The sequence below is a fragment of the Moschus berezovskii genome, chromosome 9 (genome assembly GCF_049115385.1).
Source record: "Moschus berezovskii isolate FMDL1 chromosome 9, NW_MosBer_1.0, whole genome shotgun sequence".
In the NCBI taxonomy this organism is placed as follows: Eukaryota; Metazoa; Chordata; class Mammalia; order Artiodactyla; family Moschidae; genus Moschus; species Moschus berezovskii.
Genome location: NC_142468.1, coordinates 103462326 through 103479732, shown reverse-complemented (window position 1 = coordinate 103479732; position 17407 = coordinate 103462326). Strand labels below are relative to the sequence as shown.

The following is a 17407-nucleotide window of genomic DNA, read 5'->3' as shown; positions in this document are numbered from 1 at the left end:
TTCTGTTTGATAATAAATGCAGTAATGTGAAAGTATATATGGGAAATATGCTTGCATTAGTCAATTAAACTGTATTTTTCAGAAATATCTACCTTTTCTTTTTCTGTAGGAATCAAATACTACTTTCTATATGCCCATACCTTCAAAACTCTCACAGATTAAATCATCACTTTTTCTGGATTACCTTCATTTTAAAGACTTTCTGAAAACACGTACACAAACTTGATGAAAACGATGAATAGCTCAATGATATCTGAGTTTGTTTTGTTAGGACTCACCAACACTTGGGAACTTGATCTTTTCTTTTTTTTCATATTTGTATTGGCCTATGCAGCAATTATGGCAGGAAACCTTCTCATTGTGGTCACCATAACCTTGGACTCTCATCTGCACTCCACACCAATGTACTTCCTCCTTGGAAACCTCTCCTTTCTTGATATGTCTATTTCTACAATCACAACCCCCAAGATGGTTGCAGATTTTGTCAGGGAGAATAAAACTATTTCTCTATGGGGCTGTATGGCTCAGATGTTCTTCCTTCACTTTTTAGGGGGTAGTGAGATGACACTTCTCATAGTTATGGCAGTTGATCGGTACTTTGCAATATGTAAACCTCTTCACTACACAGCCATCATGAACCACCGGGTACTCAGAGGCTCTGTGCTGCTGTCATGGGCTGTTGGCTTTGTGCATACAATGAGCCAGATGGTTTTTACCATCACCTTGCACTTCTGTGGTCCCAACATAGTAGACAATATTTTCTGTGACCTCCCGCTGGTTATAAAGCTCGCCTGCACCGAGACCTATGTTCTGGAGTTGCTAGTAATTGCTGACAGTGGACTATTGTCTTTCATCTCCTTCGTACTCTTGCTCATTTCCTACACTGTCATTCTGGTAACGGTTCCACATCGACCCTCTGGTGGTCTCTCCAAAGCTCTGTCCACACTATCTGCTCACATTACAGTGGTCACTCTGTTCTTTGGGCCGTGTATCTTCATTTATGCTTGGCCATTTAGTAGTTTTTCAGTGGATAAATTTCTTTCTGTGTTTTATTCAGTTATCACACCTTTACTGAACCCCATTATTTACACTCTGAGAAATCAGGAGATGAAAGCAGCCATGAATAGTCTGAGGACCCAACATATGAGCTCCAGAAAGACCTTCTAGGCAACAACCATGATGACAAAGATTTATGGACCATAATCCATATATAGTACCTCTTGGAATAAGTTGGTATTAAATTGTCTTTTGTGGTTTTTTCAATATTCATAATGTATTTTAAACCTACCAAATGCTCCATCATCATATTTCTATAATTTGTTTTATTGAAAGAATAATTTTTAATTGAATTCAATTCAGCTGGGATTAAATTTCTTAAATAAAGAAATAAGGAGGAAAAAAACAACTGACTCACTAACTATAGTGGGAAACCCAGAAATGTTCAAGACTGAACTTCATTAAATAAAGAGAAATCGAATATGAACTGGTCCACTTTTAAATTCAAAATGAGGGATCTTTCAGCTAAATTCTCCAGTTGCCCAAATGTGCATACAAAAGTATTAACTCACAAGCACATACACACATAAACTTACAATTTTGCGTATAATACATATAAGAATTATTGCTTTTTTGACAAGGAAAATTTTCTATAAGTTGATAGATCAAAATAATAGCTGTCTTCTGCTGGCAAGAAGCACATATTTAATTCTTTTTTTGTTTTGTTTTGTTTTTTTTTTTAGGTAATTAATTTATTTTTTATTGGAGGCAAATTATTTTACAATATTATATTGGTTGGTTTTGCCATACATTGATATGAATTTGCCCCGGGTTTACATAAGTTCCCCCTCCTGAACCCCTCTCCCACCTCCCTCCTCCCTTTATCCTCCCTCTGGGTCATCCCCGCATGCCAGCCCCGAGCATCCTATAATATGCATTGACCCTGAACTAGTGATTCGTTTCACATATGACAACATACGTGTTTCAATGCCATTCTCCCAAATCATCCCACCCTCACCCTCTCCCATAGAGTCCCAAAGACTGTTCTATACATCTGTGTCTCTTTTGTTGTCTCGTATACAGTATACTAACACATATATATGGAATTTAGAAAGATGCAAATGAGAACCCTGTATACGAGACATATTTAATTCTTAAGGAAAATAGAAATTCTACCCTAACATAATGACCAACCTTGATAGTATATTAAAAAGCAGAGACATTACTTTGCCAACCAAGGTCTGTCTAGTCAAGGCAATGGTTTTTCCCGTGGTCATGTATGGATGTGAGAGTTGGACTGTGAAGAAGGCTGACCGCCGAAGAATCGATGCTTTTGAACTGTGGTGTTGGAGAAGACTCTTGAGAGTCCCTTATACTGCAAGGAGATCCAACCAGTCCATTCTAGAGGAGATCAATCCTGGATGTTCATTGGAGGGACTGATGCTAAAACTGAAACTGCAATACTTTGGCCACCTCATGCGACGAGTTGACTCACTGGAAAAGACTGTGATGCTGGGAAAGGTTGGGGGCGGGAGGAGAAGGGGACGACGGAGAATGAGATGGCTGGATGGCATCACCGACTCTGTGGACATGAGTTTGAGTGAACTCCGGGAGTTGGTGATGGACAGGGAGGCCTGGCGTGCTGTGATTCATGGGGTCGCGGAGAGTCGGACACGACTGAGCGACTGAACTGAACTGAACTGAACTGAACATAAAAGTTACATACAGTTCATTTTACCTTATTCCATCATTCATGTTTGTATTCACAGGTGTTCTCATGTATCTATCAAGAGTCAAGTGAGAGCATTAGTACTATTTCAATCCACATGGAAAAGGAAAAAATAAAGAAACTCTCTATATTCAGTTATTTACTTCACAATAAAACAGAAAGTATTCAAGCTACTTGCATTGCATGAAGTGTGCCAATTTACAAGTTTGATAAACAGCTCGTGGGTATTAGAACACAAACACATTCTATGATCTCTTTGGCATCAAATTGAAATGCTCTGCTTTCCCCAGACATTCAGTGATCCTATTGTGGGTATCTGTCCAATACTTTTCTTCATTGCCTCGAAACAACTTGTTGTTGTTCAGTCATTTAAGGAGTATCTGACTCTCTGCAAGCCAAGGGACGGTAGCACCCCAAACTCCTTTCCTCCACTATCTCCCAGAGTTTGCTCAAATTCATGCCCATTGAGTTGGTGATGCTATCTAACCATCTCATTCTCTGGTGCCCTCTTTTCCTTTAGTCTTCAGTCTTTTCCAACATCAAAGTCTTTTCCAATAAGTCAGCTCTTCACATCAGGTGGCCAAAGCATTACAGCTTCAGCCTCAGCATCAGGATTGATTTCTTTTAGGACTGATTGGTTTGATCTCCTTTCAGTCCAAACTAATTATAGGCTAAAGTGTGCTTTTAAAATGCTTCTCTACCCATATGTGCTTGATATATTTCACACTAAATTTTTATTTTAAAAAATGCTTTGAGGAGGGTTGGAAAGGTCCTTGGAGATCACTGGACATATTTGTATCTTTCTTATAATCTATTTCAATTGTAGAGTTTAATCTAGACACTGATATGGCATGTGGTTTTGTCAAATTTTTAACATTTTACCTTATTTATTTCAGATTCCTATTTAGTATAAAAGTGGATTATTAGAAATAATAAAAACCTCCAAGCAATCCTCTATATTCAATTATTTTATCATAGAAAAAAAATAACTATCATCAACTCCATGAGTATCACTCCCCTGTATATTTTTTAAAAATATTTTCCTCATTTTTGATACATTGTGAAAAAGTACATTTTGCACAGTTTTAACTTGATACAGATGGTACCTATATATTATTGCTGTTATTCTGAAATTTATTTTTTCACTCACTGTTTTGTTGTAGAGATTCATCTACTTAAATATATCCTGCTCTAGTTCATTCTTTTTAAAAATGTGGTTAAAATATAACATCTTAATTTTCAATTGTACAATAATGTTAAATATATGCACCTTGTGAAATAGATCTCTAGAAATTTTTCAAAAACTGAAACTCCATAGCCACTATGCAAGTGCTCTTATCACCTCACCTCACCCTGGCAACCACCAGTCTCCATTCTATTTCTAAGGATCTGAGTACTTGAGTCAATCAAGAAGTATTTTTATCTTCTTGAGATGGACTTATTTCACTTAGCATACTGTTCTCAAAGTTCACCCATGCTGTAGCATATGATAGGATTTCCTTCTTTTTTAATGCTAAATACCATTCCACTGTATGTACATGCCACATTTTCTTTATCCAATCATTCATCACTGGACATTTAGTTTGCTTCCACCCCTTGCCTATTGTAAATATTGCTGCAATGAACATAGGTGTGCAAATATCTCTTCAAGATACTGCTTTCAATTCTTTATAAATATATATATATATACACTTAGAATTCAAATGTGTGTTTTGAGTGGTAACTCTATTTTTATTCTCTGTTTTTAATTTTTGAAGAAACTCCATAATTTTTTCCTGAATGGTTGTCACATTTTATATTCCCACTAACAATGTATGGATGTGAGAGTTGGACTTGAAGAAAGCTGATCGCTGAAGTATTGATACTTTTGAACTGTGGTGTTGGAGAAGACTTTTGAGAGCCCCTTGGACTGCAAGGAAATACAACCAGTCCATTCTAAAGGAGATCAGACCTGGGTGTTCATTGGAAGGACTGATGCTAAAGCTGAAACTCCAGTACTTTGGCAACCTCATGCGAAGAGTTGACTCATTGGAAAAGATTCTGATGCTGGGAGGGATTGGGGGCAGGAGGAGAAGGGGACACAGAGGATGAGATGGCTGGATGGCATCACTGACTTGATGGATATGAGGTTGAGTGAACTCCAGGAGTTGGTGATGGACAGGGAGGCCTGGCGTGCTGCAATTCATGGGGTCAGAAACAGTTGGACACAACTGAGCGACTGAACTGAACTGAACTGAACAATGCAAAGGCTTTCCATTTCTCTGAATGTCCACATCCTCATCAGCACTTGTTATTTATTGGTTTTTGTCTTGATAGAAGCCATCCTAACAGTTGTGAGGTAATATCTCAGTGTGGTTTTGATTTACATTTTCCTGATGATTAATGATGAACATCTTTTTCACATGTTTACTGACTATTGTATATTTTCTTTGAATAAATGTCTATTCAAGTCCTTTGGCTATTTTTCAATGGGTTATTTGGTTTCAAATTGTTAAGTTGTACAAGATCACTTCATGGGAAATATATGGAAAAACAGTGGAAACAGTGTCAGACTTTATTTTTGGGGGCTGCAAAATCACTGCAGATGCTGATTGCAGCCATGAAATTAAAAGACGCTTACTCCTTGGAAGGAAAGTTATGACCAACCTTGATAGTATATTAAAAAGCAGAGACATCACTTTGCCAACCAAGGTCTGTCTAGTCAAGGCTATGGTTTTTCCCGTGGTCATGTATGGATGTGAGAGTTGGACTGTGAAGAAAGCTGATCGCCAAAGAATTGATGCTTTTTTAAAAAAAATTTTATTTAATAAATGGTACAAAGCACAGTGCCAAAAATATTAAGTTAAAATTTCACCAAATGAAAAAATACTATAGAATACACAGTTGTAAAAAGCTACATTAAGTTATTTTACAACTGCCTAAGGCTGCAAAAAGAAAAAAAAACCCAATGCCATACCAAAAGAATTGATGCTTTAGAACTGTGGTGCTGGGGAAGACTCTTGAGAGTCCCTTGGACTGCAAGGAGATCCAACCAGTCCATTCTAAAGGAGATCAATCCTGGGTGTTCATTGGAAGGACTGATGCTAAAGCTGAAACTGCAATACTTTGGCCACCTCATGCGACGAGTTGACTCACTGGAAGATTCTGATGCTAGGAAAGGTTGGGGGCGGGAGAAGAACGACGACCGAGAATGAGATGGCTGGATGGCATCACCGAGTCGATGGACATGAGTTTGAGTGAACTCCGGGAGTTGGTGATGGACAAGGAGGCCTGCCGTGCTGTGATTCATGGGGTCACGGAGAGTTGGACACGACTGAGCGACTGAACTGAACTGAACTGACAAGATCTTTATATATTCTATATAATAACTCTTTATATATATTATTTGCAAATATTTTCTTCCATTTTGTAGTTTGCCTTTTCACTGTCTTGATTGGAGAAGTTTTTAACTTTGATATAACTTTTGTGTGATTTTTGCTTTTGCTATGTTTTGCTGTCCTATCCAACAAAATTCAAATTTTAATGCCAAATTCAACATCTTTAAAATCTCCTATATTTTCTTCTTCAAGTTCAGTAGTTTCAGGTATTACATTTAGGTATTTAATTCATTTGGATTTAATTTTGGTATATGGTGAAAGGTTAAAAATCCAACATCATTTTTACATGTGTATATCTAGCTTTCTCACCACACTTGTTGAATTTAGTTTATTCATATTAATGACTATAGTCTTCTTCTTGTGGGTATTCTAAAATGTATTTCCCTTTCCCCTTGAAAAAAGTTTAGAATTATCTAATTATTTACTATTATAGTGTCTCAACTGAATATATATATACAGGTATACATGCTCATATATATATATATATATATGTTCTTTGTGCACATGTGGTAATTTTTGTAGGATATTTACCTAGAACTGGAAGTATTGAATTGTAAGGTATAAACCTTCTAACTTTACTAGAAATTACAGAATTTCTTCCTAAGTTGTAGACGTTTATACTCTACCAAGGGTCCTAATTTCTCCATGACTTATCAATATCAAATTTTGCAAATTGCTGTGTTTTCTTTCCATTTAGGTGGATAAAAAAAATTATAAAATAAAATGTTAAATTTTAATTTTAAAACGCTTATTGCATTTTCTTGGCTAATAGTGAATTTGGGCAACAATTTGAGTATTTACTGGACATGCTCTTTCATCTTTTTAGTTCATACTTCACCTAAATCTTTGGAGATGCTATCATTTTTATACAAAAAAAATATATAAACTGAAAATGCCTTCACTCCTATAGATGATATGAAAAGTTTGTGATGTTTATACATACACAAAATTTAATTGTTACCTTTATCAATTTATTTTCTTTATTTAAAGCTTTTGTCTCCTCTATAGTACATGTTTCATAATTAATCTCCAAAAATATTTTATTGTCTTTACACTTTTTTATAATTTTAAACATTTATTTTTCACAGTTATTTAATCCAACAAGAAATTAAATTTTGTATTGCTATATTAAAGGAATATAATTTATTTTAAATGGATATAAGTGATCATCTAAATATGATTTATTGAATAGATTTTCCTTACTGATTTTAATGTCATCTTCGCTATATATCAAACATTCATCTATGCTTGGCTCTGTTCCTGGACTCTATCATTCTGTCCATTAGTCATTTTATTTCTCAGATACAACAAAACAAATTCTTAAATATGGTTGGTACTTAGCACAATTAATCTATACTCTCCAGGTATGCTACTTTAAGAATATCTAAGTTCTTCTTGTCACTTAACTCTTACAGACAATTTTAGGATAAGTTGTCAAATTAGACAGTAACAATCTTAGGATATCAATTGAAACTGGATAGAATTTATAGATTAATTTGGAAAGAATAGATAATTTTATGATTTTGATTATTTTAATCCATAAACTTAGTATATCGCTATACCTAGTTACATTTTATTCTTTTCTTTTTAGTGATTTTGATTTGTTTGATTTGTTATCAGGTATTATATTTTCAAGCTACTAAATAGAAATATCTTTCGCTCTATATTTTAGTAGGTCATTACTCATGTAGAAAAACAGCAAATTTTCATATATTCATTGTATATTCATTAAATTTGTTGAAATTTTCTACCATTCATTTGTATTTTGTGTATAGATTCCTCTTAAAGTCCCAAGCCTCTAGTGGACCCCATTTTGTCAGAGCTCTTCACTGTGACCATCATCTTGAGTGGTCCTGCACAGCATGGCTCATTGCTTCACTAAGTTATGCAAGTCCCTTCGCCATGACAAGGCTATGATCCATGAAGGGGTACATAGAAAACAAATAGCAAGCTTTTCCTGATCTTTTCCAGACCAAGTTATTGTTTTCTGGATTCTTTCATATTGAATGGGTTGGAACCACCAGTACAGTGCTGAAGAGAAGCATTTTTTCCTCCTAAATATATAATGCTTGTTTCTAAAATACCATCATGGATGATACTTTTTTGAAATTAAGATATATCTCTTATATTAATAGATTTGTAATATTTTAATAATAAATGAATATTTAATTCATAAAATTTCTCTGCACAGTTTGAGACAATTATCCTCACTCATTTAATCTGTTATAATAATGGACTTAATTAACATTTTCAATGCTTTTTTTATTTTTCTCTTTTTCTAAGTGAAGTATAGTTTATATAGAATATTATGTTAATTTAAGGTGTACAAAATAGTGATTTTTTACATTTATGCAGATTAAATATTGACCACCACAATAAGTCTAGCAAACATGTCAGCATACAAAGTTGTTACAATATTTTTGGATATATTTCCCAAGTTTTAATCAAATTCTCCTGACTTCTCTACTTTATAATTGAAAGTTTGTACCACTTAATCTTCTTCACTTATTTTTCCACACCCCACACCAAACTCTTGTCTGGATATGTGTGTGTTAGTCGCTCAGTCGTATCTGATTCTTTGTAACCCATCGACAGTAGCCCACCAGGCTGCTACATCTATGGAATTCTCCAGGCAAGAATACTGGAGTGGGTTGCCATTCCCTTCTCCAGGGCATCATCTCAGCCCAGGGATCAACTCAGGTCTCCTGCATCACAGGCAAATTCTTGACCATCTTAGCAACCAGGAAAGCCTGAGTCTGGATAAAGTAGTCGTTAATTCTTAATGTTGCTGAAGCTGCAATTCTTTGTCCATCTGATGTAAAGAGTTGTCTCATTGGAAAAGACCCTGATCCTGGGAAAGATTAAAGGCAAAAGGAGTAGGGATGGAAGAGGATGAGATGCTTAGATAGCATCACCAACTCAATGGACATGAATTTGAGCAAACTCTGGGAGATAGTGGAGGACAGAGGTACCTGGCACACTATAGTCCATGGCGTTGCAAAGAGTTGGACATGACATAATGACTGAAAAACAACAAGTATCATGTACCAGATGAACTTAATAGATATATATATCCCGAAGATTCCACCCCAATACAAAAGAGTATAGTCTTTTCAAGTGCGCATGAAACTTTCTTCAGAATAAGTCACATGTTAGGCAAAAAAGCAACCTCAGTAAATTTAAGAAGATTGAAATCATATCAAGCATATTTTCTGAACACCATATTATGTAACTTGAAATCAATTACAAGAAAAAACAGGAAGAAACACAAACATGTGGTAGCTAAATATATGCTTGTTGCTGTTGTTCAGTCGCTGTCATGTCCAACTCTTTGCAACCCCATGAACTGCAGCGTGCTAGGCTTCCTTGTCCTTCACAATCTCCTGGAGTTTGCTCAAACTCATGTCCATTGAGTCAGTGATGCCACCCAACCATCTCATACTCTGCTGCCCCTTTCTCCCTCTGCCCTCAATCTTTCCCAGAATTAGAGTCTTTTCCAATGAGTTGGATCTTTGTATGAGGTGGCTGAGTATCAGAATTTCAGCCTCAGCATCAATCCTTCCAACGGATATTCAGAGTTGATTTCCTTTAGGATCGACTGGTTTGATCCCCTTGCTATCTAAAGGACTCGCAAGAGTCTTCTAGAAGAACCACAATTCAAAAGCATCAATTCTTTGGTACTCAGCCTTCTTTATGATCCAACAATCACATTCATACATGACTACTGGATAGGTTTGAATATATGAATATTTGTTGGCAAAGTAAATCTCTGCAGAGGTGGCAAGAATACACAGAAGAACTGTACAAAAAGATCTTCACAACCCAGATAATCGCAATGGTGTGATCACTCACCAAGAACCAGACATCCTGGAATGTGAAGTCAAGTTGGCCTTAGGAAGCATCACTATGAACAAAGCTAGTGGAGGTGACGGAATTCCAGTTGAGCTATTTCATTTTTTTTTAACTGATTAACATAAGGTATGTTTAATATCTTATTTTCCATCACATTTCACAATCAAAGCCTCCCCAGGTTAAACAGGCTCTATATTTTCTATTTGACATTTTCCAATGAGTCTACTTTCATTTTCTGATTGCAACATAATACAGAGTTTCATAAAGCTGCTGATACTGTAAACAAATGTGCACAAAGCAATAAATGCATCCAGAGCGTTTGTAATTTAAATGACAAAGAAAATAAAATGAATACCTGAATTTATTAGACATTATTCTAAAGATCAGGAAAGTTTCTGTCCTCTTTTAACCAAAACCAACCTAAGACCCATGTCGATTATTCACAACTTGTAAATATAAGTGTAATTTTCTCACATCCCCACCTAGTCCATGGATTGTGGAAGTGTCAACTAAAAACCTCAGATTTCATTAAATTTTTGGAGTCTCACATTTTCATGGCTTCCTTAGCATCTAAAACATTAATGACTAAAGAAATCCAGCCACTCAAAGAACATTGTAGGTGCTATAGGTATCCATAATGATTTGGCAACTGTGATAAAGTGTACATTGAATGATCATATCCTTGTTTCCCTGGTGGGTAAACACTCTTCTCAAAGTGAAAGGGAACATAAGAAATATTTTGAAGTGATTCTTTAATTTTTTTTTAAAACAATTTTAGGAATCTTTACTTAAAAACCACCTTATCTTAAAATGGAGTAGCTTTGGTTTTACGAGCAGCAAGCAATGTACAGAAGCAAAAATGTATTATAGGAGCATTAAGTTCTACCTTAGGTCACAGCGTCTAATCTGAAAGCTTTGGCTATTAAAAAAATTTTTTTTTTTTACAATTAAAAGTTAAAATAGAGTAGCTATGGTTCAGACATCCTGGAAAATAACTATTTTCCAGATATCCTGAAAAATGATATTATGGGTGTGATTTCAGTTGAGCTATTTCAAATCCTGAAAGATGATGCTGTGAAAGTGCTGCACTCAATATATCAGCAAATTTGGAAAACTCAGCAGTGGCCACAGGACTGGAAAAGGTCAGTTTTCATTGCAATCCCAAAGAAAGGCAATGCCAAAGATTGCTCAAACTACCGCACAGTTGCACTCATCTCACACACTAGTAAATTAATGCTCAAAATTCTCCAAGCCAGGCTTCAGCAATACATGAACCATGAACTTCCAGATGTTCAAGCTGGTTTTAGAAAAGGCAGAGGAACCAGAGATCAAATTGCCAACATCTGTTTGATCTTCAAAAAAGCAAGAGAGTTCCGGAAAAACATCTATTTCTGCTTTAATGACTATGCCAGAGCCTTTGACTGTGTGGATCACAATAAACTGTGGAAAATTCTTCAAGAGATGGGAATATCAGACCACCTGACCTGCCTCTTAAGAAACCTGTATGCAGATCAGGAAGAACTGGACATGGAACAACAGACTGGTTCCAAATAGGAAAAGGAGTATGACAAGACTGTATATTGTCACCCTGCTTATTTAACTTACATGCAGAGTACATCATGAGAAATGCTGGGTTGGAGGAAGCACAAGCTGGAATCAAGATTGCCAGGAGAAATATCAATAACCTCAGATATGCAGATGATACCACCCTTATAGCAGAAAGAGAAGAGAAACTAAAGAACCTCTTGATGAAAGTGAGAGAGGAGAGTGAAAAAATTGGCTTAAAGCTCAACATTCAGAAAACTAAGATCATGGCATCCGGTCCCATCACTTCATAGGAAATAGACAGGGAAACAGTGGAAACAGTGCCTGACTTTATTTTTCTGGGCTCCAAAATCACTGCAGATGCTGATTGCAGCCATGAAATTAAAAGATGCTTACTCCTTCTAAGGAAAGTTATGACCAATCTAGACAGCATATTAAAAAGCAGAGACATTACTTTGCCAACAAAGGTCCGTCTAGTCAAGGCTATGGTCTTTCCCGTGGTCATGTATGGATGTGAGAGTTGGAATGTGAAGAAAGCTGATCGCCGAAGAATTGATGCTTTTGAACTGTGGTGTTGGAGAAGACTCTTGAGAGTCCCTTGGACTGCAAGGAGATCCAACCAGTCTATCCTAAAGGAGATTAGTCCTGCGTGTTTATTGGAAGGACTGATGTTGAAGCTGAAACTCTAATACTTTGGCCACCTGATGCAAAGAGCTAACTCATTTGAAAAGACCCTGATGCTGGGAGAGATTGAAGGCAGTTGGAGAAGGGGACGACAGAGGATGAGATGGTTGGATGGCATCACCAACTCAATGGAGATGAGTTTGAATAAACTCTGGGAGTTGGTGATGGACAGGGAAGCCTGGAGTGCTGTGGTCCATGGGGTCGTGAAGAGTCAGACACAACTGAGGACTGAACTGAACTGATAATCCGTTAATCATGTGTGTTATTTTTATAGAGAATTAATGTAATGCCATTTGGATACCATCACATCACTACTAATTCCCAATAATAAAACACAGCTCAATGTAGCTTCTCTAGCTGTGCATTCGAATAGATTTATTGACAGCTTGAATTGAGTCCTTTCTGTTAGTATATAGCACTGCTACACTAGAGGAAAACCAGCAGCTATAGCAAGTGGTATTTTTATACTATACCAAGTGTGTTTTTTAGCAGGGTGGAGTCCTGGTGATAAAAGATCAATACATGTTTGGGTAGGTCATTTTTATGTATCACTTGGCCATAATACAAAAAACTAGAATTTTATAATTATAGAAGACCTTGCAATTTTAAGGAAGACATTTCAGTCATTGGTAGCAACTCTGGTTACAGAGACAAAAAGAAGTAGGAAAACAATCCTGTGTATTCACTCAGTGAAAACAAATAACCTGAAAAACACAACAATGGGCAAATATTTTGTTTACAAATGGCAAAAGTTGAGAACTAAACAACTATTACAATGGATAAGTCTTCATACTATGATCAGTCTACCTCAGAATGCATTTCTTATAAATTCTAAATTCTTTAGAGATTGTTTCCTTTTGTTCCACTGAAAAAATAAAGAAATATTCCCACCTCAGAGAGCAAATCAAAAGTTTGTGAATGATAACTGAAACAGAAGCAGTATGACATAAAATAACATATTTATTCTATCATAAATGCACACACTTCAATGTCTCCACTACTTTTCTCCCAGTCCAAAGATAAATATGCAAAAAGCAGGTAGAGACATATGAAAGATTTTCTTGGTCACTCACAACTATCTGAAAGTAGGAAAGAAGCCATGGCATTTAGAGAACTCACTGTATCCTACGAGGATCAGATCTGTATTTGACAAGTCCACAAAAGATGGTCTTACCCATCTTCAGAGAGGAAGCATAGGGACAGCTTTATACACAGTCCACACACAAGTATACATACATTTGGTAAAGTTCAATAGTGCCTGGAAGAGTATTTTCCCCAAAATGTTCACTCATTATTACTTGCCACACATCCTAAAATTCCACTATTTTTGTCATTCTTTTATTGATAAAACCATTTCTTTAAAAAAAAAAGTACTTAAGTATACAAAATTACAAACAGTAACATATTTGTTTGGTTTTAGTCATGCAAATCATATCATGAGTTGGTTTATCTCATTTATTCCACGACAACCTGCTGAGACCAAAGCCGTATGGAATTAGTGTCCAGTGGGTGTGGAGACTAGGAAAAGATAGAAGAAAAGGTAGAGAAAAACTGTTAAAAAAGACCTAGAAGCTCAATTTGTGTAACTGAAAAGCAGGTCTAACTGTAAGAAACTGCACCTGGAGATTTGGGGTTCTAGTTGGAGTTCCAGAATCTGTAGGAACTGCTATCCAGTGTTATTACATTCTGAAAGGAATCAATTATTGTCTCTTGTTCCACACAATGGCTTTGCAAATGTTTATAGCATTCAGTTCATAATATCAATACTTGAAATAACTCAATAAGCAAATTGTGATCTATCCATATGCTGAGGAATTAAAAAGAATACTATTGAAAACAATATGCCAATAAATTAGATATTTTACATGGAATGAGCAAATACCTAAAAAAAAAACAAGAAGAAATAGAGAATTGAAGACATAAAGAAAAAAGAACAGAATTAGGAATTATAAAACTTACTAAAATGAAAAATCCAGGCCCTAATGGCTTCATTTGTGCATTCTGCTGCTAAGTCACTTCAGTCGTGTCTGACTCTTCGCGACCCCATGGATTGCAGCCTACCAGGCTCCTCCGTCCATGGGATTTTCCAGGCAAGAGTACTGGAGTTGGGTGCCATTGCCTTGGTGCATTCTACCAAATATTTAAATAATAAATAATTCCAATTCTCAACAAACTTTTCCAGAAAATAGAGGAGTAGGGAATAATTTTACTCTGGTACAAAAGCAACACAAAAATAACACAAAATAAACTACAGACCAATATCTCTAATGAATATTGATGTAACCATATATTACATGTCAAACACACTTTAAATATAAAGATATGGATTAAAAATGAAAGGATGAAGAAGAACAACAAGGTCAGAGGACTGACATTACTAGACTTTAATTTAAAGCTACGGCAATCAAGGCAGTGTGATATTGGCTAAAGAATGGAAATATATATGTCATGGTATAAAAGGCCAAGAAATAGACATACGTAGGCAAGTTTGTCAATCAGTTGACAAAGAAACAAGCACAATGTAATACACCAAAGATCTCGTTAGTGCAGGAACAACTAGATATCCACATGCAAAAATCCCAAGAATCTAAATATAGACCTTACATCTTTCACAAACACTAACTCATTATGGATCATAGATGTTTTGTAAAATGTAAGCTATAAGTATCCTATAAAATAATATAGGATAAACCATGCTTGGTGTAAAATTTTTTATATAATGGCATTAAAATTTTTTTTACACAATGAATGCAATTATTTTAATGATGAACTTAAATCAGTGTTAAAAAACTCAGTAATATATTGAACTGTGGTGCTGGAGAAGACTCTTGAGAGTCCCTTGGACTGCAAGGAGATCCAACCAGTCCATTCTAAAGGAGATCAATCCTGGGTGTTCATTGGAAGGACTGATGTTAAAACTGAAACTGCAATACTTTGGCCACCTCATGCGACGAGTTGACTCACTGGAAAAGACTCTGATGCTGGGAGGGTTGGGGGTGTGAGGAGAAGGGCACGACAGAGAATGAGATGGCTGGATGGCATCATCAACTCGGTGGACATGAGTTTGAGTGAACTCTGGGAGTTGGTGATGGACAGGGAGGCCTGGTGTGCTGTGATTCATGGGGTTGCAAAGAGTCGGACACGACAGAGTGACTGAACTGAACTGAACTGAATTGAACTGAATATTGCATATTTTATTTTTCTAAGGATTTCACTGGTGGCTCAGATGGTAAAGCGTCTACCTACAATGCAGGACACCCGGGTTCAATCCCTGGGTCAGGAAGATCCCTGGAGAAGGTAATGGCAACTCACTCCAGTACTCTTGCCTCGAAAATCCCATGGACGGAAGATCCTGGTAGGCTACAGTTCATGGGGATGCAAAGAGTTGGACACGACTGAGCTACTTCACTTATTTTTCTAAATTTATTGATGTATAGTTGACTTACAATATTATTAATATATTAATTTCAAGTGTATATTACATTTTAAATGGCCCAGTAAATTTAGTGTTTTTTCAGGTTACTTCTATTTATTTTTTATGTATTTATTTACTTATGAGTTTGTGTTTGCTTTGTTGTCCCAGATCTCACATTACTGAAATCAGGCAGTATTTGTCATCTTCATCTGATTCATTTCATTTGGCATAAAACCTTCAAGGTCCATCCATGTTGTCACAAATGACAGAACTCACTCTCTTTTAGAGCCGGGTAATACTCCATTGTGTACATACACCACGTGTCCTTCATCCATTCATCCACTGATGGACACTCGTTTCTGTGTCTTGGATATTGTAAATAAGGGGACAGTGAATATAGGGGTGCATACACCTTTTCAAGTTAGTTTTTTGGTTTTCTTTGGATAAATATTCAAAATGGAATTGTTGTTTCATATGTTAGCTCTATTCTTAATTTTTAGAGGAGTCTCGATATTTCTTCCATAGTAGCTGCACTAATTTATAGTCCTACCAATAGTGTACAAGGACTCCATTTTTGTCACACCCACTCCAACTTTTGTTATTTCTTTCTTTTCAACAATAGTCATTCTAACATGTGTGAAGCAATATCTCATTATGGTTTTGATTTGCATTTCCTCAAGAATTAGTGGTATTGAATATTTTTTCATGTATTTGCTGTCTTCTTTGGAAAAATGTCTATTCAGACCCTCTACTCATTTTTAAATCAGTTTGCTTGTTAAGTTGTATGATTTTATATATTTTATAACCACCTGTCAGATATGTGATTTAGAAACATCTTCTCCCACTTCTTCAGTTCAGTTCAGTTCAGTTCATTTCAGTCGCTCAGTCGTGTCCGACTCTTTGCGACCCCATGAATCACAGCACGCCAGGCCTCCCCGTCCATCACCAACTCCCAGAGTTCACCCAAACTCATGTCCATCGAGTCGGTGATGCCATCCAGCCATCTCATTCTCTGTCGTCCCCGTCTCCTCCTGCCCCCAACTCCTCCCAGCATTAGAGTCTTTTCCAGTGAGTCAACTCGTCGCATGAGGTAGCCAAAGTATTGGAGTTTCTTAGATTCTCTTTTAAATTTGTTTATAGTTTTCCTTGCTGTGCAGAAGCATTCTAGCTATTGTAGTTTCATTTGTTTCTTTTTGCTTTTGCAGCTCTTGCATCAGAAGTCACATGCACAAAACATCAATAAAACTGATGTCAGTGTTCTTATGGCCTATGCTTTCTTCTAGGAATTTTATGGTTTCAGGTCTTACACTCATCTCTTTAATCCATTTTGTGTTAATTTTTGTGACTGGTGAAAGATAATGATCCAGTTTTATTTATCACATGTGCCTGTCCAATTTTCCCAACACCATGTATTGAAGTCTATTTTTCTTCAGTGTAAGACCATTCCTCTTGCAAAAAATTGTTTATATTCATGTGGGTTTATTTCTGGACTCTCACCCCTGTTTTACTAATCTTGTGTGTCCGTTTTTATGCCAGTACCAAAATATTTTGATTACTATAGCTTGATAGTTAAAATCAGATAGTATGATACCTCCAGCTTTATTCTTCTTTCTCAGGGTTGTTTTGGCTATTGAGGATTGTTTTTGATTTATACAAATTTTATCGTTATTTGTTGTAGTTCTGTGAAATATACCTTTAGAATTTTGATAGGGATTGCACTGAATCTGTAGATTCCTTGGGTAGCAAGAACATTTTAACAATATTAATTCTTCCAATCCATGAACACAAAACATCTTTTTAATTTGTATC

General features: G+C 36.1%; 1 protein-coding gene across 1 annotated transcript; it reads left to right on the top strand.

The window, feature by feature from the left end:
• Positions 1 to 225: 225 nt before the first annotated feature.
• On the top strand, positions 226 to 1167 carry LOC148776818 (olfactory receptor 4L1-like). The gene has a single exon (XM_088840093.1). The coding sequence runs from the start codon at positions 226 to 228 to the stop codon at positions 1165 to 1167; it is 942 nt and encodes a 313-aa protein (XP_088696219.1).
• The last annotated feature ends 16240 nt before the right edge of the window (positions 1168 to 17407 follow it).

What these genes read in the sequence shown, in the direction of transcription:
- LOC148776818 (XM_088840093.1), top strand. Translation starts at nt 226, where the DNA reads ATGAAAACGATGAATAGCTCAATGATATCTGAGTTTGTTTTGTTAGGA.